The 27,982-nt window shown below is 40.5% G+C and overlaps 2 protein-coding genes across 3 annotated transcripts in view; both read right to left on the bottom strand.

Annotated features, from left to right (window-relative positions):
- LOC113020879 (septin-9-like) overlaps positions 1-3,064 on the bottom strand; it is a 33,211-nt gene extending 30,147 nt beyond the window's left edge. The window contains exon 1 of the mRNA XM_026165153.1: positions 2,756-3,064. Within this exon, the coding sequence (XP_026020938.1) occupies positions 2,756-2,777 (22 nt within the window). The 5' untranslated portion in view covers positions 2,778-3,064. The remainder of the gene's footprint in view (positions 1-2,755) is intronic.
- Positions 3,065-13,215: 10,151 nt separating this feature from the next.
- Positions 13,216-15,183, bottom strand: LOC113020881 (uncharacterized). Of its 2 annotated transcripts, none has more exons than XM_026165158.1 (4): positions 15,082-15,183; positions 14,661-14,984; positions 14,093-14,229; positions 13,216-13,874 (listed from the first exon to the last, which is right to left on the bottom strand). In XM_026165158.1, exons 1-4 carry the CDS (start codon positions 15,158-15,160, stop codon positions 13,788-13,790), a joined length of 627 nt encoding a protein of 208 aa, XP_026020943.1. In that variant the 5' UTR covers positions 15,161-15,183; the 3' UTR covers positions 13,216-13,787. The 2 variants fall into 2 exon arrangements, with proteins under 2 accessions (XP_026020943.1, XP_026020944.1); XM_026165159.1 differs by having other exon boundaries at positions 15,097-15,183.
- Between the last annotated feature and the right edge of the window lie 12,799 nt (positions 15,184-27,982).

The following is a 27,982-nucleotide window of genomic DNA, read 5'->3' as shown; positions in this document are numbered from 1 at the left end:
GCCACATGAAGTGCAAAATGTGCAGCAGCTCAAATTCGCATAAAACTAAAGATAAAAAGCTACAAGTCTCTAGCGCTAATGCTTCCACTTTTGGCTAATTTGCATAACCCACAGTGTTTATGGTGCTGTTGCCTTTTGGATCATCCATCCATCGTCTCCTGTTTATTCAATTCGGGGTCACATGGTGGGCTGGAGGTTATGAGCTGTCATAGGGCGAGACGCACTGCTAGACAGGATGCCAGTCTATCGCAGGGCTAACACACACACACACGCGCACACGCACACAAATATTCATTCACACTTTGGCACCTATGGTCAATTTAGAACCACCAGCTAAATTAACAACATTTTTAGGCTGTGGGAGGAAACCAAACCACTTAGGGAGAACAACCACACAGAAAAGCCCCCAACTAGAGCCAAACCTTTCTACCTGTGAGGGGCTAATGAGTGCTAATCGCCCCTTTCAGAGGATTTTAAATCAAATTTGCTTTTAATAAGAGGAAGTCTACGCTCTAATTTTGGTGAGAATTTTCACAGCTGACTAATCAGCAAGTCTCAGCAAAGCATAGATATAATCATTTTGTCACTTCTGCTTCTGGAAAACATGAAGATGGAGGTGGCCATAATGACAGAACTGAGGCTTCAAAGTGAGCCTTCACATTCAACTTTTATATACAGTCCATGGTTGGGGTTAGTGTAAAACTGGACCCAGGATCAGGCGAGGGAAGGCACATGCTGACACAACGGTGATATATGAAAACTTGATACTACTAGTACATATGCATCAAGTTGCAAAATCAGTGAACACTGAGTACTTGATGGACCTGCTGTTTCCTACACTGTACCTACAGTACTCAGCGTGGTAAGAGCACTTTACCACGCAGGGTACTGTACATGCATGTCCACATATCCCAATACCTTATCTCTCCATTATCCACAGGCTTCCAAATTGAGGGTTAGACCATCGGCGGCACGCTCTGCTAGATGACAGGGCGAATATGTCTCAACACAGTTTATAGCTCGACTTTCAAGTTGCCATCAAACAATAGCTTTAGGCTCTGAATCAAAGCCCGGCTGACTCTCCAGTGTAAACAGGCTAAAAGCTGTAATGCAGCGGGGAGTGAGGGCTTTGTCACACAGGTGAGAGGAGTGGAATTTGAAGTGTGTGTGTGTGTGTGTTTGTGTCCTGAAGTGAGCTGTTATTCATGCAGGTTACTCATTGATCCAGACAAATTGAGGGAGTGGTGTACAAGCCAGGGATTGGCTCCAGGAGCGGGGTTCATCTGTGCGGGGTTACATGACGGAACACATACACAGAAACACACACACATTTCTACACTGTTAATGTCAGTCTTCAGATGAGCCAGATACACGTTGTACTTGTTTGTGTGTCTACAAGGGTATTTGTGTGCGAAATACACACACACATAAGCTGACACACGGGTCCACCTTCCTCTCTCAGTCACCTATCCACATCTCTGGTGCTTGTCTAAACACTGCTGCGCATTTGTAAGGAAGGCCTTCCACACATGTCAGACTTACAAACACACTTTGTTATTAGACCGCTCCACGAGTGGAAGCTCTGACAAAGAATGTGACAGCTCCGTGCACGTCACATGGCAGACAAAGAAAGAGAGACAAGAAGAGAGAGAACACGCACACACACAGAGGAAGAGGAGGAGGAGAGGCGGCATGACCCAACATGTGCTTGGCTCCGATGGAAAACCATCGGATGCTCCATCGCACAAAGGCTCGGGGAAGAGGAGCCGGGAAAACTGGCATTCCGCGGGATAGGGTTGTGTACATTGGACTGAGCCACTGCTAAGAGAGACAGGATTCATGTGTGTGTGTGTGTCTTGGTGGAAGGAGGGGGTGAGGGAATGTAGAAGATGTGGGCGATAGTAGGCAGTGCCTTAAGAAGAAAGAGGGGGGAATTAAGAGGAAAGCTGCAACAAAGGAAGGTAAAAAAGAGAGCATAGAGGAAGGTCACATGCACTTATGGTGTACTTTCCTTGCGACAGGGGGCATTGTCCTTTAAAGAAGCATCCTCGCTTCAAGTCTTTGCCTCCACAGTGTCACAACAACCATAATCAGGTCCAGCCAGTCCCAAAGTAAACTGAACCACTGAACTTGTCTGATGCACAAATCAGATCACTCTTCAGGCATTAGTTGGGAGGAGTGAAGGAGCTACACTGTAAAACTATCAATCAAGCAGATTAACAAGCCAACTGACGTATAATCTGACTGTAGGGTTTTGTAGTATTTCACTGTGAATGAAATATGACCTGCTTTGGTGACACACAGAGCAGCTTTCATCTTGTTCGTCTAAGCATGAAAGAAACTCACATTTGAAAAAACAAAAAACTGGGCCAGGGTCTGTGCACCACCTTTCTGTCATGACGTCGTAGCCTATTTTTGAAGGGTAAAGTCTGAGAGCACAAACATGCAAGAAATGCTTTACAGCCACACCCACAGATCCATGTGTGGGCCCCCCTCTTTCTTTCTTCTTGCAAAGGGGGAATTCAAAAGGAAAACTTTTAGAAAAAAACGTGGGTTATTAATTGTTAGAGCTGTTTAATGTTTACCTTGTCTCCCTCTTTTTTTCCCCCCATTCTACAGTCACACTGGCACCTAAGCATGCACAGTTTATAAGGCACAGCCTCCTCCCTGCAATCAGGCTATAAAAGGATTTGGTGCTATCTCACGAGATAACGAGTTCCTGAAAGCTGTCACCACATTTAAGAGCTAGACTTACCTGTGAATGAAGATTTCTTCATGATTCTGTGAGATGTTTCCTCTCCTGGTGGTTAAGGGGGTTCTTCACTTTGACAATCTAAGCTTGATTATCCGCTCTGGTTTCTCAGAATGTGTAAAGTTCACTTTTGCATCCGTAACTTTTGCAGGTTGTTTCTCTTTGTGCGTCTCTTGTTCGCCACTGATAGACGGTATACTAAACAACTGCAATAGAGCCTTCGTGGTGCAGCTAATACTAAATTTATTCCGCCTTTATGTCTAACTCTAACTCCTTGGGAAGACACTCTTCTGGAAGTGGATACAATCACACCTGCGCTCCTAACGCACGCCCAATCCATGAGCGGGAGTGGTTTACTGTAACAGTGAGGGCTTTCACCTATCAAAGCTCAGAGGTGGAATAACTGAGCGCGATATTTGGGGAGGTGTGGAGAAGAATTATTTGAAGCACAGTTAACTGGTGAACTGGGAAGCTTGGTGATCCGAAAATTCACCAGTGCGCAGGTTTGGACTATTGCGCAATATGGCACGATAATGAAAAATCTTACAATACCCCCTATCTCTCATTTTCTCTGTGTGTGATAATTTATCAGTTGCTGGCATCTCTCTCTCTCACACACATACAAACACACACACACCACCTCAGGTACTGTGTGGGCAGCTTTGTGTGTGTGTTTCGTGTAAGGATGTGGCCGGGTGGTGCGTGGAGGTGGAGGCGGAGGGGGGGGCTTTTGTTTGTAGTATAAATCTTACGGCTGGGTAGAGACACGCGAGCAGTGGAGCCCACATCAATTCAAGTACTCAGCTGCGCCCGTGACCTTTAGCCTCTCTAAATTCCAAATGTCAAACTGCAGCAACCTGCTTCGTGTTCGTGGGGCCTGACTTCACATCCTGCCTCAAAGACCCGCACGTCTGAGCTGCAGAGACCTCTTGTGGCTGCTGCTGGCTCCTCCTCCTCCTTTTCCGCTCAGGAGTCTGCTCTTATGTACAGCTTAACGTTATTTATTTATTTATTTTAAAGGACGTGGCCTTTCATATCCGGCATGCTAGAGGACACAAAATCTCTGTCCATCTGTGTGTTTGCTTATTTCTTTGTCTAACCACTGCCTTTACACAATAAAGCGTTAAGCAACCAGACTTGGCACACAGGTACCCAGTTGGCAACTGAAGGTTTTTATCTAGATCAGATATTATGGCAGCATCATGTTGTGTGGTAACCTCTTGCAATGGGTTGAAATGACCTGTTTTTAGCATTTACGCACATACGCATCTTATGAAAGCACCCACTTGTTTGAGTTTCACAACAACATCTCATTATGTTCACAAAAGGTGAACTATGCATTATGCATCATGATGCTATTGTGTTGCCTAGCAGCCACCTTGCAGCAGACTATAATGACTTAATTTTAATCTGATAGAAAAAGATATTGCACTCATAAGTCTACCGTGATTAGTGTGTAACTTGTAGTCCAACAAGCTAATACATTCTCATAAACTCAATTCATTAAAAATACACAGAGTTCATGTGTGGAAGCCACTAAGTTTCTCTGCCATCTTGAACACAGCAGCCGAGATGGACATCACTCATCTGCCTAACGTGCCTGGAGACCGGCCGAGGACACAATTCAGCAAAGGTGGAGGTGAAAAAAAGTTGCAGGCGTTCGTGTCCTGTGGAGGCAAATTTTAATTCATGCCTCCTTGATCACCAAATAAGTGAAAATGCGAAGGAAGGAGACAACGTGACAGATAAAACAAGAGTAAATAGTGGCACAGTTACGGAGAGAAGGATTTTAAAAGTGACCTCAAAGTCCCCCGTCTTCTGCTTGACCGCTAATTCAATCCAATGGTCTAAATGTCATGTTTTTGATCATTTGAGGGGATTAAAGCACAGTCATAACACTACAGCTACAGCCATTAGAAAGATTTGTTTGTTTGTTTTTTAAGCAAAAAAATGTTTTTAGCTCCTAAAAATTCTAATTTGCAAATATAATTTCCAAAAATCTAGACAATTAAAACACGTCTGTCCTACACCAGCCACCACAGCTAGGATTACGCACTTAAATTCGGGAGAGGTGGGAAAACAGAACTCAGCTGGATCTACTGACCTCTAGTGGTGGGACTTTACACACTGTACCTTATAAAGTAATGATCAAAACGAAAAACGAATAAAATAATGTTTGTAAAAGTATGTTTGTTTAGAGGATGTCTAACAGTTGAAATTGTACCTAACAGTATGGATGAATACTATAGTAGCTAAATTGCTAAATAAAATTATGAATAAAATAGTAAAAGTGTGGATAAATAAAAAAAAACTGTTAGCTAACCATGAAGGGTAAGTTAAAGTGGTCACATTGACTTAGTGTTAAATGTTGTGGTTATTAAAAGTGGACAAATGGTTTAAATAGTAGTTATACACCATGAATTTTTAAGGTACTCCAGATGAAACTAGTTGAAAAAAGTCTGTCTGTGGGCATAATACCAAAAGTGCTTTAACTGTCAAAACGAGCATGACTTATGTCACATGTTAGCTAATCTTGTACTTCTTGTAACTGACTTGTTGGCTCAGCAGCTTCCACCTTTACCAAAACTGTCCTTTGATAATATTTTTGTTTTAAAAAAAGAAAAAAACAAGGTGTTTTTCAGTGCCTGTTTAAGAGCACCTTTGCTCACTGCGGAAACACGCCTTGCTGATGCTTTGCACTGTGCTGACGGTGACAAGTGGGTGAACGTACAAGCTGTGTGACCCAGAAAAAAAATAAGACTGAACTAGATATATTATCCATCACAAGAATAAGTGCGTACTCTGAACAGATGGGGCCCTATCCTGCATTTTGAGTTTTACTGTAAATTATAGTGTGGTTACATGTTTTTAGCAAGCACCTTTAATAACTACAGCGTTAGAAATGAGGAACTAGAGTGGTGTTATCCTAAAATAAAAAACTGCCAGTCACACTAGACCGAGTAAGGCCAAACCAGCAAAACACAGAAATAAATCTAATAAGTTAAACTGCTGTGTTTTTCACCGCTCACAACTATCTTTAAAATGTAGGTTTTCCAGAGAAGTGGCACAAACAAGTCAAATGAGTCATCTCTGAAACCAAATAAATGTATGGGTGATGCACACTCATGATCAAGTGTTTCTGTTTTTTTCTTCACTTCAAAAGGTTGATGCAGCTCTGTTATGTCAGGTCTCGGAGGCTTTCTTTTTTTCTTTTCTTTTTTTGTCGTCAGTATCTATGCAGATAATAACCTTGGAGAACCCTGAGCCTCAATCACCTGGGTTTAAGCTGCCACTGAAGGTTTGAATAAGAATAAATCTGCAATGTAGGAAAACATAACAGCTTACAGTAAATAAGAAGATAACCAGGTCAGTTTTTAAGTGCTTTAATTTAAAGCAGTTCACTCTGTGTGCGCTGATGTCTTGGCTCACATTAGGAGACATGACCCCTTTGTTTGCCTTCAGCGGCCACAAACCTCATCCGGACTTCGGCAGTTAAGGGATAATGTTCCATAAGTGCTAATTCAGAAGCTCTGTGTACCAGATGGAGCAAACTCGATGGGCCTTCAGGAAGAAAGTGAACTCCACTGTTCAGTGGGATCTTAGACTCCTGCTTTGGCCTTTAACTTTGCTTTTAGTGCAGGACGTTGTGCTCTTTGAGTCGTGAGACTGAACATATCAAACCATTGATTAAGCAGCTTCTAAGAATACAGTTGGGCCGGATGCACCCTCCCCCTTGTTTAGCAATCACGTGATTTTCGCACATTGCATGCCGGGAACTCGTGGCAAAACAATCCAAGTACCGCATCAAATGCAAGCATTTGCAGCACCGCAAAACGTTCATTCTCCGGTTCCAATACCTTCTTGTTTTTTCTTTGCCGCACAACAAAGGAATGTACAAAACAAAAGGAGAAGAATGGAAGAATGACGGTCCGTACAAAGACAGACTCGACGAAAAGACAAAGAAAAGATACGAGGAAAAAATCAAAGGAGTGAAAGGGTCAGACCCTTACGAGCACACAGAGGGACAAAAGACGTCAGCGTGCTGCCCAACTTTCACCACGCTCATATTTATAATTGTACGGTTCTTGGAGTGAGTGCATACACTCATGAAGTTTAGTAACTTCAGGTCACTGCAAGAAGCCCAGGTACAGTTTACCGACGGATGGGTACAGGACCTTGAAATGCACTGTGTAGAACGAAAGACCATCGTACGAACAAAGGTAAATTTACCAGTCTCACAAATCGTCGTCATAAATACACATTCGTTAACCGTTTATTAATAGGACCTTTGAGCTCAATTAATTAGTAGTGGAAATAATTTCTGGTAGCATTACAGAAATGTAGCAGTGACAATAATATTGTATGCTGTAATCGTACTGGGCAATTAGTGATACAAAATACCTGTTTTATCCTGTGAATAAAAGTATATGTTTTTGTCAGTGTACCATGGTAATAACAGAAGCGAAACGCAATATTGTGTCAGGACAATTTACTATTTATGCACAATAAACAAAGAAGCATAGCGCGACAATTTCTGTTCAGCGCCAGACTTGCTTGTAACCTATATCACCAATTATGTTATGAAAATGACGTATTAACTACTACAAAACTCTGACCTTTGTGGGAATGCTTGGAGCAGACTAACCTGTGAGCTGGAGTGTTCTGGGACGTTATATTTGGTATATCCAGACCATCCGTCGGCTCTTACTTCGGATAGCTGACTAACCTGTGAAATATTAAACCGAACTGTTTGCCTTGATCTTCAATCCTTATGCAATATAGACATGACATGGTGTGGTCACACACACACACACACACACACACACACACACACACACACACACACACACACACACACACACACACACACACACACACACACACACACCAGTCTACAACACTATGTTTAGACCATTTTTTTTTTGTTTGTCTGTGATCTCAGCCTTGCTCTCTGCTTCTATTTGCCCCACAGCAAGCTTCAGTTTCACCAATAAATCAGCTTAAAGCTGCTCCAGTCTACCTGCTTTGGCTGCTTTTGGCTGCTTCATCACTGCCAAGTTATCTCAGCAGCACAGCTAGGATGCAGCGTAAAACGTAAATAATAACCAAATGTAAGATGTTAATAAAATGACATGAAACTTTGACACAGACATTGTTTTTGAATTCTGGTGTGTTACATCATCTCTTCCTTTAACAACACCCTGTAAGCATTTCAGAGCTGAGGAGAACAAATGAGGTAGTTCTTTATAATGCAGTGTTTTCCGTGGCTGACAGGTCCGGATGATAACAACACACATAGACTGCTGCTTTTATAACACTTGCAGAATGTGGTTTTGAAACCACAGCATCTTCTTCTTCCTCTTCTATATTTTTTGCTGTCTCCATCTTAAATTGTTTTCTTTTATTCAAAATTGAAATAAATGTATTACAAAATAATTAATAAACAGTTGTATCACATGTGAATTCAATACAAATTTCAAATATTTTAAAAAAGCATTAAAAATGCATTGTGCTTTATTACTTTCCACCATAATAACCCAAAACGACTGGTAAACACTGATGTGTTACGGTTAAATCACACGCGTCACATTATATGGCAGCCACTGTGTGCTAATTACTAAGAAAACATCTCCACCACAGTATACACCGACACAAAGAAGAATCAAATGTCACGGTGACAAGCTTTGCAGCTTTCCTGCCGAGCAGAATCGAGTCGAGCATCTGCAGCAGACACTTTGCCCCAGCTTTCCTGGTTATACGATTGAACGCGCACATGCTGCATCAGCACAATCAGGATAGTGTAAAACCCACACTGCTGGATGTGTAGCTGCTTAATAATGAGTAAATTGTTTTTCTTATTCAGAATCAGAGGAAAACTAATAACAGTGAGTATAAAATTATGATTATACACATTGAATTTTTTTTTAAAAAAAGATCATATTTATGTTGACATTTACAAAACTGGCTGGGCCTCCTCTGGTGTTAGGCCAAAGCCACATCCTGCTACTGAACTTGAGTTCCAGGTGAGTGTTATCGAGGCTGGATCTGTGGGTTCACAGCTGATGCACAAATGAGAGAGCGTTAACTTGAAAACATGGAAAACACCGATCCGAGTGCTATTTTCAGCCACACAGTGCAAATCCAAACCATTCACCCTTCAACACCTGCCTACACATCTTAAAAAAAAACCACCGAGTGAATGTCACCGGTTTCCACTATTACCCTAATTACAGAAAACAGCTTCTGACAAAATGCTGAAGGAAAAAACAAAAAGCACGAGAAGTGAGTAACGAGTTACGTGTCTACAGTTCTTTTATTCCTCAGCGTCTGATCAACAGCTCAGACTCTGAAACCTGAAAGGGAAGTGGGAAGGAGGTTATGTTAAAGCAGACTGTCTGCAGATGGAGCTTCAAGTCGCATCCGTTTTTGTTTTTTTGTAAACACCCACTGGCAGTGTAACACTGCAGCAGATTATTATCTGTTACTGATGTTTTCAGTATTTTAGGACTTCAGGTTTAGAACACATGCTGTTTCCTGTTACAGGTTATGACAGGTACAAAAACCGCCGCAGTTGCTCAATAACAAATTTTTTGTACTTGTGCAAATCTGCCTGAATTCATCCACACTAGTGAACAAGACGGAAGATTGTATTTTTTATTTTTTATTTTTTTTGTAAAGGCCATATGAAACTGTGGTGGAGGGTGCTCTCGGGTTCTTGGCTCTAACTTGTTTTTCTTCGAGCAGTCTCAGTTTCCGTCTCATGCTCACCTCAAAAAGCATGTTTTCCACACCTCGCTGGACTTCTTGAAAGTGGTCTGCCTGTAAACACACACACGCACGCATGCACACAACAGCTTCCACGAGCATACATTGACATTTAACCCACAATCACTTAAACCCAAATTCACACTTGCAGGCTTCGGTTGCCCTTTCGTGCTTCAGAGGCAGACTCGTTTTGTGACCACAGTCATGCTACACAACTACATCCAACTTATAGCGCTTGCACAATAGTGCCAGATGAGATGCTTTCTTTTGTTTTTCTTAGGTTATTGTTGACTCATACGGCACATCTCATCCCTGTGCTTAAGTAAAACTTGTCTTGACTTATTTTGTTTAAAGTGCCACTTCAGTTACAGTGCTTGAAAATCCACCGCTTGCTTAAGAGAACACATGCACTGGCTTGACTCAATGCTGGCAATAAATTATCATGCTGAAGTTTACAAATGGCTGTTTTTTCTTTATTTGGTTTGAGGTTAACTTTAATTTTCTAGGATTTAATACTCTGAATACTGATTTATCCTCGAATAATAAATGAATAGTGGGAGAGGCATTAAAATAAGAAAAAAGTTGGAAAAAAAACACGTTTGATTTGATTTGGGATGTCAGTGACTGAAGACGGGTTTAAATTCAAGCCATGGGACAGTTGTAAAATAGTTATGAAATTATTTAGTATTTAGTATTTATTTATTTATTGTCATTGTCAAGAACAATGAAATTGCGTTTGGGGCTTCCATACAACCCAAAAAAAAAAAAGAAGAAAATAATAAATACCCCTTAAAACCCAAGTGTACATATTTAACCCAGTGTGACTCCAATGCAATAAGACAATCCTTAGCAATAATGTTCGTAGAAATTCAGACAAAGACCTGAGAAACATGACAAAATACAACAATGCAACCCATTCAATATTATTGTACTGTGAGATATGATATCAGATATGATAGTTATCTATTTAAGAAAGAGGGGGGGGGGGGCAGGAGGGGGAAGAGAATAAAGATATGATGCACCAATGCAGACCAGTTCATTGCTATTAAGAAGTTGGATATGGTTATTGTCCGTGAGAGGGGGGCAGAGAGTTCAGGAGCCTCACAGCCTGTGGATACAGGCTGTTGGCCAGTCTGGATGTTCTGGCCTGTATAGACCTGTATTCAAACCTGTATGGCAAGTTGAGCGCTGTGAAGGCAATTTTAGAGATTTTAAAGATTTACCTAAGGATGATGTAGTTAACGTCTAGTAATTTCTTCAGGTGCCCACGTTATCCTGCATTCTTATACCACTTCATTGCACACTGCAAGTCTGAGCATAAACTGAGCTCCGTTTTGCATTAGACCGTGATGCCTGCAGTGGTGTGAAAAAGTGTTTGCCCACTTCCCGATTTTCTTTTTTTTGTATGTTTATCACACTTAAATATTTCAGTTTGTTAACACAAGTAAACACAAAATGCACTTTCTAAAGGAAGGTGTTTATTAGTAAGGGGGGAAAAAATCCAAACTTACATGGCTTGGAAAGATGAGTTCAATTTCTCTAGCCGAACCCAGGCCTGATTACTGCCACACCTGTTCTCAATCAAGAAATCACTTAACTAGGACCTGCCTTACAAAGTAGAGAAGACCAAAAGATCCTCAAAATCCAGACGTCATGCCGCGATCCAAGGAAATTCAGGAACAAATGAGAAACAAAGTAACTGAGATCTCTCAGTCTGGAATAGGTTATAAAGCCATTTCTAAAGCTGTGGGACTCCAGTGAACCACAGTGAGAGCCATTATCCACAACTGGCAAAAACATGGACCAGTGAAGAAGCTTCCCCGGCAGACCAAAATGACCCCAAGAGTGCAGCAATGACTCATCCAAGATATCTCAACAGATCCCAAACCAACATTCAAAGAACTGCAGGCCTCACTTGTCTCAGTTAAGGTCAGTTTTCATGAATCCACAAAAAGAGAGACGCTGGGGAAAAAATGGCCTGCATGACAGATTTCCAAGACTAAACCACTGCTGAGCAAAAGGAACATAAAGGCTCATCTCAGTTTTGTCAGAAAACATTTTTATAATTTCCAGAACTTTTTTGGAAAAATACTCTGACGACACAAAAGTTTTTGGAAGGTGTGTTTCCCATTACATCTGGCGTAAAAGTAAAACAGCATTTTCAAAAAGGAACATCATCAACATCATACTGACGGTAAAATACGGTGGTGGTAGTGTGATGAGCTGGGGCTGATTTTCTGCCTCAGGACCTGGAAAACCATGAATTCTGCTGTCTACCAAAACATCCTGGAGGAGAATGTCCAGCATCTGTTGATGACCTCGAATTAAAGCGCACTTAGCTTCTGCAGCAGGACAATGATCCAAAACACACGAAAAAGTCCCTGGATGGCTTACAAAACTAAATGAAGACTTTGGAGTGGCTTAGTGAAAGTCCTGGCCTGAATCCGACTGAGATGCTGTGGTGTTGCCACAGCATCTCAAGTGGAAACCCTCCACTGTGGCTGAGTGGGGCAAAATTCCTCCACAGAGCTGTAAAAGGCTCATTGCCAGTTATCGCAAATGCTTGATTAAAGCTGTTGCTGTTCAGGCTGGAACAACCAGTTATCAGGTTAGGAGAGGGCAATGACTTATTCACACTGGGCCATGTAGGTTTGCCCCCCCCCCCCCCCTTCATAATAAACACTTTCATTTAGAAACTGCGTTGTGTTTACTCGCATTATCTTTTTCTAATATGTAAATGTGTTTGATGATCTGAAAAATATGACAAATACTTCCCCAAAAAAAGTAAATCAAGAAGGGGGCAAACACTTCTTCACACCACTGCACAGTAAGATACTGTAATATGTGTAAACAGTAAATTACTGCAAATGCCAAAGGAGTGTGGGAAAGTACCTGCTCACTACTGTGATTCCATTCACCGTGGTAACCTGGCTGAGAAAAAATGGCCAATGAGAGAGAAGATTTCTTTTAAAATACTAAAAGGTTGGTATAAAGTATTATTGTTATTCATTTACATGTATCTGAGACATTTGTAAGTGCCCTGTCCTCTGACTTGTTTTGTTGCCCTCTGCCTTGCAGTCTGTGACTATAAAGGAAGCAGGGAGAAAAAAAGTTTTCATGTGGTATTTTGATTAGATTTTTTTCCTCTCAGGGTTGTGGTAGAGAGGGTTTCACAACATCTGATTTTTTTTTAATTACTGTAAATGAAAAATACAATATGTTACTGAAAATACTTTTTACAGTAAGTTACTGACATCCAGCTGCCTGTAAGTTAGGAAATTACTTTAACATTTATAGCAACCCTTGGTAATTTTTTAGTTATTTAATTTTTTTAATTTTTAAATTAACAACCATTTAGAAAAATGACGTTGGTTGTATTATAAATCTTTTACAGTGGAAATGAACACAAGCTTTAAGAGCTAAAGTGTTACTTCTTTGGGATATGATGGAAACATTTTTAAAATTATAACAGTTTTTATCGTCCTAGCATTGCATTAGTTTGACTAGTTTTTTGACTAGTCCTGTTGTTAAAATCACGCTAATGTATGAAGACATGTAGACATTGCACACCAACATATCTGGTGCTGTATTAACACGTGGTAACACTGTTGTATTATGCTGTGAGTTTGTACTGCTGTAGTAATCTCAGTGCCACGTCTTACTAAAAATAAATAAATAAAAACTAACTAAGATTCATATGGATGGCAGATAGTTTATTAAGATGAAAATACACAGTATTTTACAAGACATTCGTGTCTTCATTTACACTAACTGTTTTCTGGCTTATTTCCCTCTTCAGATACTGGAAAAATCAACACATGTACACAAACACATATAAATTCAATTCATTCAGCCCACCCCACCCCAAGTGAATGTCCCACCCACCCTGCCTCACACTGCAGCGACTGTACACCCCAAAGACATCACATATTGCATTAAATTATATATATATATTTTTAAAAACGTTTAGTAAAAAAAGCAAAGTTTTTGAAAAACTGACAACAACGATTAACATATTTACAGTTACAAACAAAAAAAACAACCTCTCCGCCTCCGTCTGGGTACATCCCAAAATACCACTGACAAGCCTCAATGTTGACAATCCTCTTATAAAGATTACAAATAATCTACAGAGCAAGTGTTTTTGTGTTGCACCATTTTACCTCACTGTTGCTCTTTAACAGACACCCACACAGGGCATGAAGCGTGAGAACAGACCGAGCTTACACCACAGTGGTGCCGAGAGTTCACGGAGTTTGGCGTCGACTCTTCAGCGCCTGATTGTGCCGCGCATATCCTCGTAAACATCGTTGACCGGGACTTGTCTTTTTTTCACTGTGCTGCGCAAGGGCTTGGTCTGGGAGGGAAAAGACAATGCCGACTGTTATTTGCAGGTCACGTTAAGCGATTTGATTATTATTCGCTGAATTTTGTGAAGCTTGTTGTTGCTGAGATTTCAGTCTCTCTTCATCTTTGTAACAATACAATTTCTAAAGAGGAATTGTATGATTATACGACTAATGATGTTTTAACATTTACACACAAACACAGATGCTGTCACATCAAAGCACATACCTTGATGATGATCCATATGAGGAAGACCGTGAGGACGACAATGAGCACAGCAGCACAGATGACCACAGAGACCAGGACCAGGTCACCCTGGGACTGCCCAGTGCACACAGGCCGTGGACTTGGTGCTGGTCCGCTTTCTAGAAATTATATTCATATGTTATTAAATTGTTTTTAGTGTAAAGTTGTAAATATTTCTGTTTCATTAGGATTTTTCCCTCCATCTGTATTTTTTCATTCTGACATCACAAATTTAAAAAAAATAATAATTCAGAGAAATCAAATTTAGAGCCACACAAAAGCAGAAACGCTCCATTTCTGTAACACCAGTCTGTTTAAAAATGAAACACTTTCTGCCTCTAATATAAATAACAATAAATATAAACAGTCTGATATTGATTGATCACATGAGTGATTAGTTCTACATCTTCCTCTACAATACTTTGGTGGATTTTGTTGTAAAGCACATGTTGAACTCTTACATGGTTTTTGTATAACATAAATGTCCAGTGGAAAACTTTCAGCTCTATATAAGCTATATATAAGCTCTAAATAAATTGTTCAGACTCACCTGTCACCACCAGCAGCACAGACCCATTGCCTCTTGAGGCTTTGAGCTCATAGTTGCTGCTCACTTTGTACACGCACCAGTACGGTCCTGTATCATCCAGGGTCAAGTTTTTGAGGAGAATATCCACATTGGTGACTTGCCCATGAAACTGAAGTCTGTCAGTAAATTTTTGGTTAATAGTAGGTTTTTTTGAATCTGTCAAATAAAAAATGTCCTCCTCCTCATTGAGGCCTCTCTTCAAATACAGCATCTCCTGATTGGAAGCACTTTTGCACTGGATGGTGACTTGCTTTCCAACTTTTATCCGTATCACCTCATAACCATCTGCATAAAAAAAGACAATACTTACAATCATATCTCACAATACAGTTTGGTCAACATGAATGAACTCTTCCTCCTTACATCATTTACTGTAACACACCTGTCTCAGCCTTACCTGCAGCAGTCCTAGCTGTGCCATAGAAGCAAAGGATGAGAATGAAGAGGCAGACAGCAGACATGCTGACAGTCAGTGTCACTGAAGGCTCAGTCAAAGTCTAACTATTCAACAGGAAATGTGTGCATGTTTTTACCACAGCGCCTGACACACTTCTTGAAAGCAACACGTGACGTAGTGGTAACAGTGAGTGAAAATGAAAATATAAGCACCGTGCATTCATTATCACTGGCAGAGCATTAAAGCCACCTTTAATCTGAGGTCAAACCAATTTAGCATTTTAAACTTCTCTGGTTTTCAGGCGGGGTATTGTCACTGCTTCATATGTTTTAGGAGCTTGCAGTTGCTCAAAGGGGGGAAAGATGCAACAGGACAAAGACACCTGACAAACAAATACATTAATATGCTTTTCTGCAAAAATAAAGAGCTTTTATTTAATGATAAAATTCCTCAGCTCCTCGGGTCACTATAAATGTGTGTGATCTGAATGAAAACGAAACTGTTCTACATCAAACATTTCTTAAGTATTGTCTCTGGGTGATATAGACTATGTATGTTTATGCAGTGTGCACAAATCGTGTCAAAGTAGGCCAGGATATTGTCAACAGAGGCTGGAGGGCCATTTTTAGAACACTTACATCGCCCCCTAGCAGCAGAAAAACAGATATTTGGTGTTAACCACAGACTACTGCAGACTGATATTTATCTTGTGAAGTTTTCACAGCCCTCTGAGTACTTAGCAGGAACTAAGCTCACTGCACAATTCAGGAGCTCATCAAGCCACCTTTTAAAACACTAACTTGAATTAATTGTTTCCTGTATGACTGTATCAGTATTGCACATTGTTGTGGAGGGATTTTGGCCCACTGTTTTTTGCAGTGTAGCTTCAGTTCACTGAGGTTTGTAGACATTTGTTTATGTACAGCAGTCTGAATTTCCCACTAAGCATTTTGATAAGCTTGAGGTCTGAACTCTTACTGGCTCATTCCAGTAGCACTGTTTTCTTTTTAAGTCATTCTGCTTTACATTCTTCCTACTGCATGATATCATTTCAGACGAGCCTTAACAGTCAGACACATGGCCTCACATTTGACTCTAGAATACTTTAGTATACAGAAGAGTTCATGGTTGACTCAGAACAACCAAACCCAAGTCATCACCCCTTCAACAACATGCTTTGTTAAAGATGCAACTTTGCAAACCTGAGCCATGCTGTCACGTTCATTTTACATAGAAGAGACCCTGGCAACCATTTAACACAGGTCATGCTACTGTTAGTGCTTGCTTTCTTTGCAGTTTCTCTGAGCATTGCACAGTCTGACCTTGAGATGAATTCATTGGGAAATCCACTCCAGGAAAAACAATTAATGTGTGCTTCAGATTTCACTAGTGCTTGCCTGGTGGAAGCATCCTCTTTCATCAGTCTGTCATAAACTCCCTGCCTGCTTGCAATCAGCCTTTACTTTACTACCATCTTGTGGCTGCAGTTGCTATAGTCACAGGAAGCAGGCTTGTCTTTGACCCTACTGAGATCCACAGGGTGTCCCGTCAACAAAGGCTTAAGCTTTTCAAGCTGAGATGCAAGCAGGTTTTTTTCTGCTTGCTTTGCACGTGCACATTGTGGATCAACCTCTGGTCCTTGATGGGAGACAAGTAGCTGCTGGCTCTGACTTCACAGCCTAAAGGGGAGTGTCACAGTTAGTGCAAAAGACTCAAAAGCTCTACAAGACTTTAATTAAGACTTCTGTATTCATAACAAGTAAGAATTTATTGCTAATATTACATAATAATATTATCAAAATATTACCAAAGCTGCTGTCCAAACAGTGGTTTTCAAGTCTTTTTCTTTTTGTCAGTTTAAGGCCGATTACCACAGGGTGGTATGACAGGTAAGATTGACTGTTCTCACGGGTTGCTGGCACGTGTTCACTGAGGTTACTTTCATGGGTGTATTCCCAGATGTATTTACTGGGAATGCTTTTCTTCTGCTACTCAGGCTCCAGGTACAGACAAAGTCTCTCCAAATCCACATGTGATTATGTCTTCGTGAGTGCAAAAGCAAGAACAAGTGATTAAAACGAGTCTGAAAGCTGAACTTTTACGAGCCATGGAGACAACCCTGTTAAAACCTCTGCAAAAAACTTCCACCCAGATAGAAATCCACAAATGTTTCTTTTGTTTAATAAGCAGGGAGATTTAAGAACTGCACACATTCATATCCACGGATGACTTCATGGGTATCATAAAGAATGAGTTAATGGTAAAAACGCCACTGCAATTATTTTTGTCCCTCAAGTCTGCTTTGGTCAGGTTTCCCCTGCGTCTTTGTTTGAATTCCTGATAAACGACTTTAAACAAAAATAACAAGAATTTCATGTTTTATTAGAAAAGCAAGCAACTTTAAAAGACAGGGTGCCTGACTCTAAAAGAAAAAAGAAATACATCTCAACAATGAAACAGATTCGTGAACAACACAGGGTCAGATACATAATTAAATCAAATGTCCATCTGAACAGGAACATCTTTGGCTGTTTTGTGTTTTTTTAAAGTTACCTCTAAATCATAAAAACCAAGCTAAGTTTTTCTTTTCTTTTCTTTTCTTTCCTTTTCTTTTCTTTTTTGAGCCACTACCCCAAAAGGCCCAATCTCGATCTGTCCTAAAATGAGTCCTTGTGTTTCCTTACTGAACTTATGCATAAACTTTATGCCTTCAGTATGTATCTACAATGTAGAAAGTAGTAAAATAAAGAAAATACATTGAATGAGAAAGTGTATCTAAAGTTGGTTTGGTTTCTGGATTATTTAAGATCTCAGACGTTTTCAGCGCATCATGACACGAGTGGTGCACACGGGGACTGACACAACCAAGTGGTTTCTTGAGTAATGATTTCAACATGTGGCAAACCCCTGACTTTCTCTGTCTATGTGTGGTTTGGATCACATAATTATTATCACTGGTTTTCGTTTCTACTAGACATGGACCAGCGAACTTGGCTTGCAAGCTGGATCCTACCATAGATAACAACACCAACACTTTCTCTCCAGGCTGGACACTTCTGTTACAGTTTTTTTTGTTTTCATCATAATGAGCCTTTATCTTAGTCTGTGCATGCGTCATATTTTCCTGTGCTAACTGACATGCAAAGTGGAGTCTCTCGCGAAGACTGCTAACCTAATCGAGAGGAAGTTAAGGAAAGTTATTCCTTGGTCAGAATTTTGGGAGCCCAAAGGTAGAAAACAACTTACCGGTAATCAGGTCCTTTATAACAGTTTTGGCTTGTAGTGTACATAATGGGACAGCTTTTGGGAATCTTTTCACTGAGCACCTAGCCATAAATGTTTGAACAATATCAACAACATCATCAAATTTACACGATCGCTCAAGAGTAACCACACAAATAGGGAACACACTTGACACAGGGAAAACTCTCCCACCAGCCGAGTCATTTCCCAGAATAAATGAGACTCCTTTAATCAGTAACTGGTAGGTCACGATGACCTTCACTCTATTGCTATGGGTGAATCTCATACCAATACGTCTGAGTTACAAGCAGTTTTATCCAACAATGGCAGGACAGTGTGCAACATAAATGACTGATGCACACCTGTCAGACCTGTTGAATAGAAAAATCACCTAAACAAAAGCTGTCTGACAAAGTGAGATAGGCTCAAAGATTGAAAAAAATCAACACATCATGCCACAATCTAAAGAAACAAATGAGACATAAAGAGACTGATGTCTATCAGCCTGGAACGGGTTCCAAAGCCATTTCTAAGGTTCTGGACTCCAGAGAACTACGGTGAGAGCCATTATGCACAAATGGGAAAGACCTGGAACAGCAGTGCATCGTCCCAGGAGTGGTCAACCTACTAAGATTATTCCTCACTGGGCTCAGTTAGGTCAGAGTTCACAATTCAACAATAAGAAAGAGACTGGGCAAAAATGGCATCTACTGGAGGATTCCAAAGAGAGAACCACCGCTGAGCAAAAACATCAAAGGTTCGTCTCATATTTGCCAAAAAACCATCTTGTTGATCCCCAAGACTTTTGGATATTCTGTGGACTGACGCTATTTGAACGTTTTGCATCTTGTTACATCCGGTGTCAAATTAACAGCATTTCATAAAAGGAACATCTTGCCACCAGTCAAACATGGTGGTGGTAGTGTGATGGTCTGACGCTGCTTTGCTGCTTCAGGATCTCAGTAAGTTGCTGTAATTGATGAAACCATAAATTCTGCTCTCTGCCTGAAAAGATTATTTCTGGCTATCAGTTTTAAAAAGAACAAAACAAAAAGGTTTTGGAATGGCTTAATCAAAATCTGGACTTAAATTAGATTGAGATGTTTTGGCATGATCAGCCAGGACCTTCATAACCAAAAATCATTTCAACGTGGCTGAATTAAAACAATTCCTGCACAATACGGTTACTGTCACATATTTCAGGTTGGTTTGGATGGATTTTTTCCTTTAATTAAATAGATCATCATTGAAAAACTGCATTAAGTGTTTGTCTTTGTCTATTACTAAAATTTATTTGAGGATCTTAAATAACATACGTGTGAGAAATATGCATAAACCTAAGAAACCAGGAAGTGGGCATACATTTTCACAGTATTGCAGACCACAAAAAACCAAAAAAAACCCAGAGGTCCTCATTCTTTTTAACGCTGGTCTGTTTAATGCTTGCAGACTTGCTGAAATGAAACTCATTAGATGAAACACAGTGACATCCTCTACAATACTTATATTTTCTTGTAAGCCCCTGTGTTGAAATCCTACTTGGTTTTTGGACAAAGAAAAGGTCTGGGGGAATATGTTCAGCTCAAAAGGTCTCTCTAGAAGAATAAATGAACGAATGAGGCTCCCCTGTCACCACGAGGAGCACAGACCCTGAGCTTCTTGTGGTTTTAACTGCATAGTTCCTCTCAGTTATTTTGTACACGCACCTGCACAGTCCTGTATCTTTTAGGGTCATCTTTTTTTTGATGGGGAATTTCCCATGAAGCTGGAGTCTTTCAGTAAATTTTTGGTTAATTGCAGATTTTTGTGTAAATCAGTGAAAAAATGTCCTCTTCCTCATTGAAGCCTCTCTGTGAAGGCTCTGCGCTGGCAGACCTTCACAGAGAGGAGGAGGGACCAAACGCAGACACTTAGAACAAATTATAATTTAACAAGAGGTGAGCCTTTATTTGTGGCTGGGGAAAAGGTACAAAACAAAAGACAGATGGAAAAATGTGGATTCATTGTAACTTTCTGTCAAGTAGTCACACTGTTCTGATGGCAAAGGCAATAATGGAGGAGCTACTCATTACTGAGTTCAGATCTCAGATATGTAAAGTCCACAGAAAATCGAATTCCTCAAAGAAAAACCACTTTTGGTTTCACTGCTTTTTTCACAAAGCACATCACGTTGCAAAACCAGACACTGACTTTAGCTGTAGTCAAAATATACGCAAGTGACAATAAATATCTTTAACTCCAACTTCCAGGTCAGACACTTCAAATTACAAATGTATGTGATGCACATGGACACAGATTATGTCTCATTACACCTCTAAAATATTATCATTGGGTTATTCGGACTATGTTTAGAAAGTCTACAAATCATGCTGGTAGGATGACAGTAGTTCAGTGTCTGAGTCTCCATTTGGGTCAGATTTGATTTCTTGGTTTAAAAAAAAAACAACCAGATTACATTTTATTCAATTAAATATTTATTTTCCATAAACCACAATTATTCAACTTACATAGTTTCCCCTCATTATTTCCCCCCACTCACAGTTGCTCTGAGCCCAACAGAGGGACCCAGGCCACAATCTGAAAACCGCTGATTTACAAAATTAATTATCCACAATCATTTATATGTAAAAAAAAACATGAAATTCAAACCGTGAAAGTGACATGAATTTAAACATGTTCATGTCAGTTCAATAATTAAAAAAAGAAAACAATATTTGAGCTAAACTGTGATGGAGTTATATATCATCTATTTTCATACAAAGCATTTCGAAATATTCTGCAGCGTCAGTGCCAGTGGTTCTTTTGTTGTACTTTTACGTTCTAATTCACTGTTACCCATCTTTCTCTGAGACACATACAAGCACCGAGGAGTGAAAATAGACTGAGTTACCACAAAGCTTGATCTTCAGCACTCTGGTGCAGAGTTTACATGGTCTCATCTCGTCTTCTTCTTGCTTTGTTGTGCAAGCGGTTGTTCTGGAAGAAAAACATATAGTGAATTGTGGGGCTGTTGTACATTATTAAACTATGATTATTAATATAGCCACCAATGGTCTGTGCAAGCTCTGTTTGCTGAGGTTCTCTCTTTTCCTCTTTTTTTGTCATTAGTCTATCTTCCTAAAAGATAATGTCTGGCCAGCAAATTTTTATACATTTGGTGGTCAGACATGTTGTAAAATTGGGAAATGCAAAAAAAGAAAAGAAAAGAAAGAAAAAAATCAGCTTTAATATGAAATTTGTTTCTGGCATGTTGCTGGTCCAGCTGTACAGTCATTTATTGTAATACGTTATTATTCTATTACAGTGATGTGTGGTTCTACTTCTGTGGTTTTAGACATGCTTATACCTTGATGACGATCCAGATGAGAGAGGCGATGAGGATGACAATCAGCACACCAGCACAGATCACCACATAGACCAGGACCATGGGCGTGTCACCCTGTGATTGGTCACACTTAGGCACTGTAGGTGAAGGTCTGTTTTCTAGAAAATATATTTAGATATTACTTCAGTGTTTTTATTGTGAAGTTGCAATTAAGTCTGTCTGTAAAATATCTGTCCACTTCTATTTTTATGTTCCTACGAATACAGCAAATACATTTTGACAGCACTGCCGGCCACACAAAAGAAGAAGTGCTCAGTTTCTGTAAAACAATTTAAGAACATGTGTGAACTTACTGACTCACTCACTTGGTGGATTGTTGCACATATTGTACTCCTGCACAGCTTTTGAATAAAACAAACAAACAAACAAAAAACACTCAGACTCACCTGTCACCACCAGCAGCACAGACCCATTGCCTCTTGAGGTTTTGAGCTCATAGTTGCTGATCACTTTGTACATGCACCAGTACGGTCCTGTATCATCCAGGGTCAAGTTTTTGAGGAGAATATCCACATTGGGGACTTGCCCATGAAACTGAAGTCTGTCAGTAAATTTTTGGTTAATAGTAGGTTTTTTTGAATCTGTCAAATAAAAAATGTCCTCCTCCTCATTGAGGCCTCTCTTCAAATACAGCATCTCCTGATTGGAAGCACTTTTGCACTGGATGGTGACTTGCTTTCCAACTTTTATCCGTATCACCTCATAACCATCTGCATAAAAAAAGACAATACTTACAATCATATCTCACAATACAGTTTGGTCAACATGAATGAACTCTTCCTCCTTACATCATTAACTGTAACACACCTGTCTCAGCCTTACCTGCAGCAGTCCTAGCTGTGCCATAGAGGCAAAGGATGAGAATGAAGAGGCAGACAGCAGACATGCTGACAGTCAGTGTCACTGAAGGCTCAGTCAAAGTCTAACTATTCAACAGGAAATGTGTGCATGTTTTACCCACACCACCTGACATCATTTCTAAAAATACTTTTCATACACAATAGTGTTTGTGGGTAGATTTGTTACATATGTTGTCAGTGGCAGGTCATTAAAATAAGACTGAAGATCCGATTGGTTACACTAGAAGTGAAAGTGGATGTTAGGCTGTCTGTGCTTTTCTTTTGTGCTTTTTACTTGTTAATTTTTTAGAGATTTGGGACATTTTTTAGAGTTTGGAGTAAAGCAAAAGGCCAAAAAAGGAGAAACAGTGTCATGTAGTGATAGAAGCACAAAACAGGTTTCATGCCATTCTTTCAGTTTTCACACAAGGAAAGCAGTTCACTGGCTCAACACAGCTCTACCCAAAGAAAGGCATTAGGCAACTCTTGAGTAAAAGTCAGTCTTACCTGCTCTGCTTGGGGCTCCAAAAGAGAGACAGAGGAGGGTTATCAGCTGTAACCAAACGACAGACATGTTGACACTGATAGTTATGTTTCACACAAAATCGAATTCCTTAAAGAAAAACTGCTTTTGGTTTCACTGCACGTGACATTGTGAATCAGATATTAACTGGTTTCGCAAGTAAGCAAGAAAAAACAGACCAACTGATGGTTTTTTTCAATGTGTTAAATTGTGTTATACTGAATTGCTCATACCTCATATTTGACATACATGAACACAGACCATGTTTCATTAAAGCTCTGAAAAATATCATCATTGAGTTATTTATGGGGGTTTTATTTCTATAAATCATGCTGGAAGGAGTTTAGTGCCCACAGAGGAGCTTGTGCATCGCCCTCTAGTGGCACAAAAACTAACTTTGTTAACTTTGGCACAAGCAGTAATGCTGAATTAGAAGTCTTGCTTTCAAAATCTGAAAGTATTGTGCTAGCAAAGACCTGTTGATTCATCTGCTGTTCACTGAAATGGTCTCAGAGGATGGGTCGTTGTTAAGAAGTCATTTTTAAGAAAGTGAAACAGGGAGAAAAGGGTGACGTATGCCAAATTGCACAACAACTGGGCTGAAAATCTGCTTGAACAGGTCTTATGGATTAATGACTCCAAATTTGAGTGTACTGAGGTCAGGAGAGAAGTGCAACAGTGAGTGTTTTACAGTTATCTGTAAAAAACCGTCGAGGTTCTGTCTGGGCTGCATTTCAGCCAATGATGTTAGGGATTGATTGATCCAATCATGAACACATGAGATTTGTTTCATCATGCAGTACCACCTGGAAAGCATCTGATTGGCCTTCATTTTTCAGTATTCAAACTTGTTAGAATTATACAGTCTTGCCTGTTTGCCTTATTCATTCTATTTCAGTGTATGTTTGCACAGGTTTCAATGAATCACTGATTTCCCATTGTCCAAGGAAAATATAAAGAAATTCGTTTTCTATTAGCATTTTAGGTGAAATGTTGATAAGATCCTTTATTCTGGATTTATACGCACCAAATGTATGTTTTACAAATCATTCATTTAAAGAAAAAAATAGACAAACATTACTCAGTCATAATTTGAAGACATGCTTGTAGTAGGTTTAATATTTTTGAAGTTGGTTAAATGTTTATTGTCACACGCAACAACAAAAATGATTTAAAAAGAATGTTTTGAACATCCTGACTGTCTTTGAAGTAACCGTGTCACGCTCACACTGTCAAACCTTTTTCAAAGGAACAGCAGATTATGTTCACTTTAATTCAGAAAATCGACAATGGCAAATTAATTATTTAAAAAGTGCTTTAAAGCCGACGTTTTTAACAAGCAACAAACAAGATCCTGCCGTTAAAATCCCCACAGGGGCCTCAGTGCAAACCACAACCACACTGGGAAAAAAATGGTTGTGCGTATGGGAGCTCGCCCATAGACCGTTAAATCACAGGGACCGGAGTATGAAGCAGCAAAAAGCGTTAAAAGAAAAAAATCTAACATAGATATTAAAACAGACATATCCAGCCACGTTTTTCAAGGACAGATGGAGAATCATCATTAAGTCCTGCTGCCAAGCCTGTCAGCCATCCCAGGGAGAGTGTAAGATATAAAAAGATGACCTCAAAAAGCACTGACCTGAGAGAACTGTAGGCTCAACCAGTCAATCAATAACTACAGAAAACAGTCCCTCCCCTTTTTGCTCTGTCTGTTTCTCCTCAGGGACGGGATAAAAAAAAAGGTCCCTGTCCACCCCATCACTCTTTTCTCCATCAGTTCCCTTCCTCCAGTCTCATCCAGTTAAGCAGGTTCAATCTGATTGGAAGCAGATGCTGCGAGCAGGGCTTTTATGTGGCCTTTGTGCCTGCGGAAACAGCCCTGCCCCATTTGCCTACCAGTGCTTCCTGTTTGTGCTCCTGGTGAGTGGGAGGTTTTTTGAATTTGCAAGATAATCAGGATGATTTATTTCTGTTCACAGCGACTGCACAAAGGCAGCTCAGCACCTTTAATCGGCTCTTCCATGTATAGTTTTGTGATAATCGCACAATCTTCCTTTAAGCAGCCTAGAAAGGTTGCTGAGTCAGGCCAGTATGACTGCACGGAGGTATTGATTGCCTGATTGTCACTCAGAGATGACTCACCTCACTTTCCCAATCTGCTTCCGTGCTCACGCAGCCTTTCGGATCCTCCCGAGACACAGGAAGGCCTCATCTGGACTGCACATGCTTTAATGGTCCTGTCAATACACTTAAGTTGCAAATGAGCAAGGATGCTGAAACATTCATCGCAGGCATCAGTTAAATAAGTTGGCATATGGCTGTGGGGGAGGAAAATGTAATCTCCCGTCTTTCTATAAAGATTAGTAGGATGATCGGGGGGGATAGAAAGGGGAGTCTGTTTCCAAAGCAGTTTTACTGATTAGCCGCTGACCAGGAGAAAAAAAGGGTGAACCACAACGCTGCAGTTTTTCTTTGCTATGACTCAAATAACGCAAACTCCAAATGAGTGTATTTCTAAAGGGTCTATGAAGTATGAGCACCTCTTGTTTGTAGAAGCAGGAATGTACAGGTAAGAAAATGCAGGAATCCTACATGAGAAAATCTGATAGAAGTATTAGTAAATATTATAATCTCAAAGCACCTGAAGAATTATTATTACATGTGTTGTTTTATCATTAGTATTTATGCACTAACACACTGCATTGTCACAATCTAACCCTCTGCAGCATGACTCAGTTTTATAAACTGTTAAACGTCACTGTCTATGCTTCAAAAGTCATTAGAAATATGTGGTGGAAGAAATATCTAAATGAGTGCACAGCACATTGAAAGACAGTGCTTGAATTGTGTCTTGTTACTTCCCACCGGTGGTCATATGTGCATCAGAAGTAAACTGTGGAAAACACCAAGGATCTGGGCTGATTCTGTGTGATAGGCTGTAACAAAAAGCACAGGACTTTCCCTGTGGATGTAGCACTTAGAGAAAACAAGCCTTCATTGAGTGCACTCCGGCATCCTGGCATTTCTCCAGGGCAGGAAGTTCTTTTCCTGATCTTGAGTGACCCGTGCATGCCTTTCTTGGCAGATGAGGGCTGAAACATACCTCTGTGCCACAGAACTCTACGAACAGCTCACGGTTTGGCTCTGAAGGAGCCAGCGTTGTCAGAAATGCTCGAAATAATCTTGATAACTTGTATTCGGGTCGTAGACCTGCGTAGATACGAGCGATTCACTAAAATGTTGTAGTCTGGTTAATCAGGTGGGCCCAGCAAACACACTAGCCTCAAATACTCTGGTGTGGTCGCCATAAACTTTAAAATGACCCATTTTTGTTGTCTGTTATGGCTGAAGCGTGCTCTGAAAGCCAGAAACTTCAAGTCAGTGAGTAAAGATCAGATTAATCGTGTCTGATCTGTACAGAAGGATCTGCCTTCTAGACCCCCACGGATTCATAGTAAGAGGCTTAGAAAGAGTCATCGAGTCCACAACAGACCACCATTCAATCAAGGCGGGCTGCTGTAATGTATCCTCCCGTATGTTTAGAAGGGATCATTACAGGTAGTGATGTTTCTAGCACCTCATGGCTCAGAATCATGGGTTCTATGTATGTGTGATTATAAATTCCCCTCTTGCACTGAGTGCTCCGATTACCACTGGGCTCACTGTTGCCTTCACCATCCACATCTCCTTGAGCTCTTCTCTCAGCTCTTGGTACTTTTCGAGCTTCTAATCGTCCTTTTTCTCTGATGTTGCTATCACTTGGTATCACCACATATACCATGACAGCTGTCTTCCTCGGCTTGTCTTCCACTTCTATGTCCAGGTGGTTAGCCATCACCACTTTGTCCATCTGGCTCTGTCATTCTTAACCACCCTAGGGCGCGTCTCCCATTTTGACCTCGGGACTTCCAGGCCATACGCAGTACAGATGTTTCTGTATACTATGCCGGCCTTTGCCTGCTAGCATCTTGCACCCTGCTGTGTTGTGCTGAATTGTCTCAGGGGCATCTTTACACAGCCTGCACCTGGGGTCTTGCTTGGTGTGATAGACCCCAGCCTCTATGGATCTTGTGCTCAGAGCTTGTTTCTGTGCTGCCGTGATTATTGCCTCTGTGCTGTCTTTCAGTCCAGCTTTGTCCAGCCATTGGAACGATTTCTGGATCTCAGTCACTGATGTATTTGACAGCACATACCGTGCATGGACGTGTCCTTACATGATGGTCCTTCTCCTTGCTCCGCTTCGGTCTCAGGTTTCTGCTGCCTTATCTATTCACTGAAAAAGTGGTCATCTTCCTCATGTCCTCATGGATGTTCGTTGTCTCATCCTGGATGGTAGTTCTGACACTCACCAGTCCTCTGCCTCCTTTCCGCTTATCGTACAGTCACGGGCTGCTAGACTTTCATTAGTAGGCTGTGGTGTCTACAGCAGCCTGAACCGTTGATCAAAGGCAGGATGTATCCATGCATTCAACCTCTTAATGCCGATTTCTGCCCCTACCATTCAAATGCAGCAGACTCATCAGACCAGGCAACATTTTTGTGATCTTGTCCAAATATTATTGATATCATGCGAATTGTATCCTCAGTGGCACATAGAGTGATCTTCTGCTGCTGTAGCCTGCCTGCTTCAAGGTTGAGCTGCGTACTTTGGTCGTAATGAGTTGGGACCTTTTTTGGAGTTATTTCTTCCTTCTGGTCATCCTGAAACAGTCTGACATCTGGTACAAACAGTATTTTCACCCAGTGAACGGCTTTTAGATATTTGCATTAAAGCGCAGCTAAACAGGTTTTCCTGTATTCCAGGAGAGGACTTCTAATCACTGAAAAAGCAACTGTACTTGCATAGTTGCTGTTAATAACACTTTGAAGCCAGTTCTATTACACTGCATGTAT

This window comes from Astatotilapia calliptera, chromosome 4, assembly GCF_900246225.1.
Source record: "Astatotilapia calliptera chromosome 4, fAstCal1.2, whole genome shotgun sequence".
NCBI classification, from domain to species: Eukaryota; Metazoa; Chordata; class Actinopteri; order Cichliformes; family Cichlidae; genus Astatotilapia; species Astatotilapia calliptera.
The sequence above is the reverse complement of the archived record's forward strand: the minus strand, read 5'-3'. Positions and strand labels throughout refer to the sequence as shown.

Excerpts from the sequence above, each read along its gene's own strand:
- LOC113020881 (XM_026165158.1), bottom strand. The coding sequence starts at position 15,160 with ATGTCTGCTGTCTGCCTCTTCATTCTCATCCTTTGCTTCTATGGCACA. Across the intron at positions 14,230-14,660 it reads TGTGCTGCTGGTGGTGACAG|AAAGCGGACCAGCACCAAGT; the intron begins GTGAGTCTGAAC and ends TATAATTTCTAG. Across the intron at positions 13,875-14,092 it reads TCATATGGATCATCATCAAG|ACCAAGCCCTTGCGCAGCAC; the intron begins GTATGTGCTTTG and ends TTTCCCTCCCAG.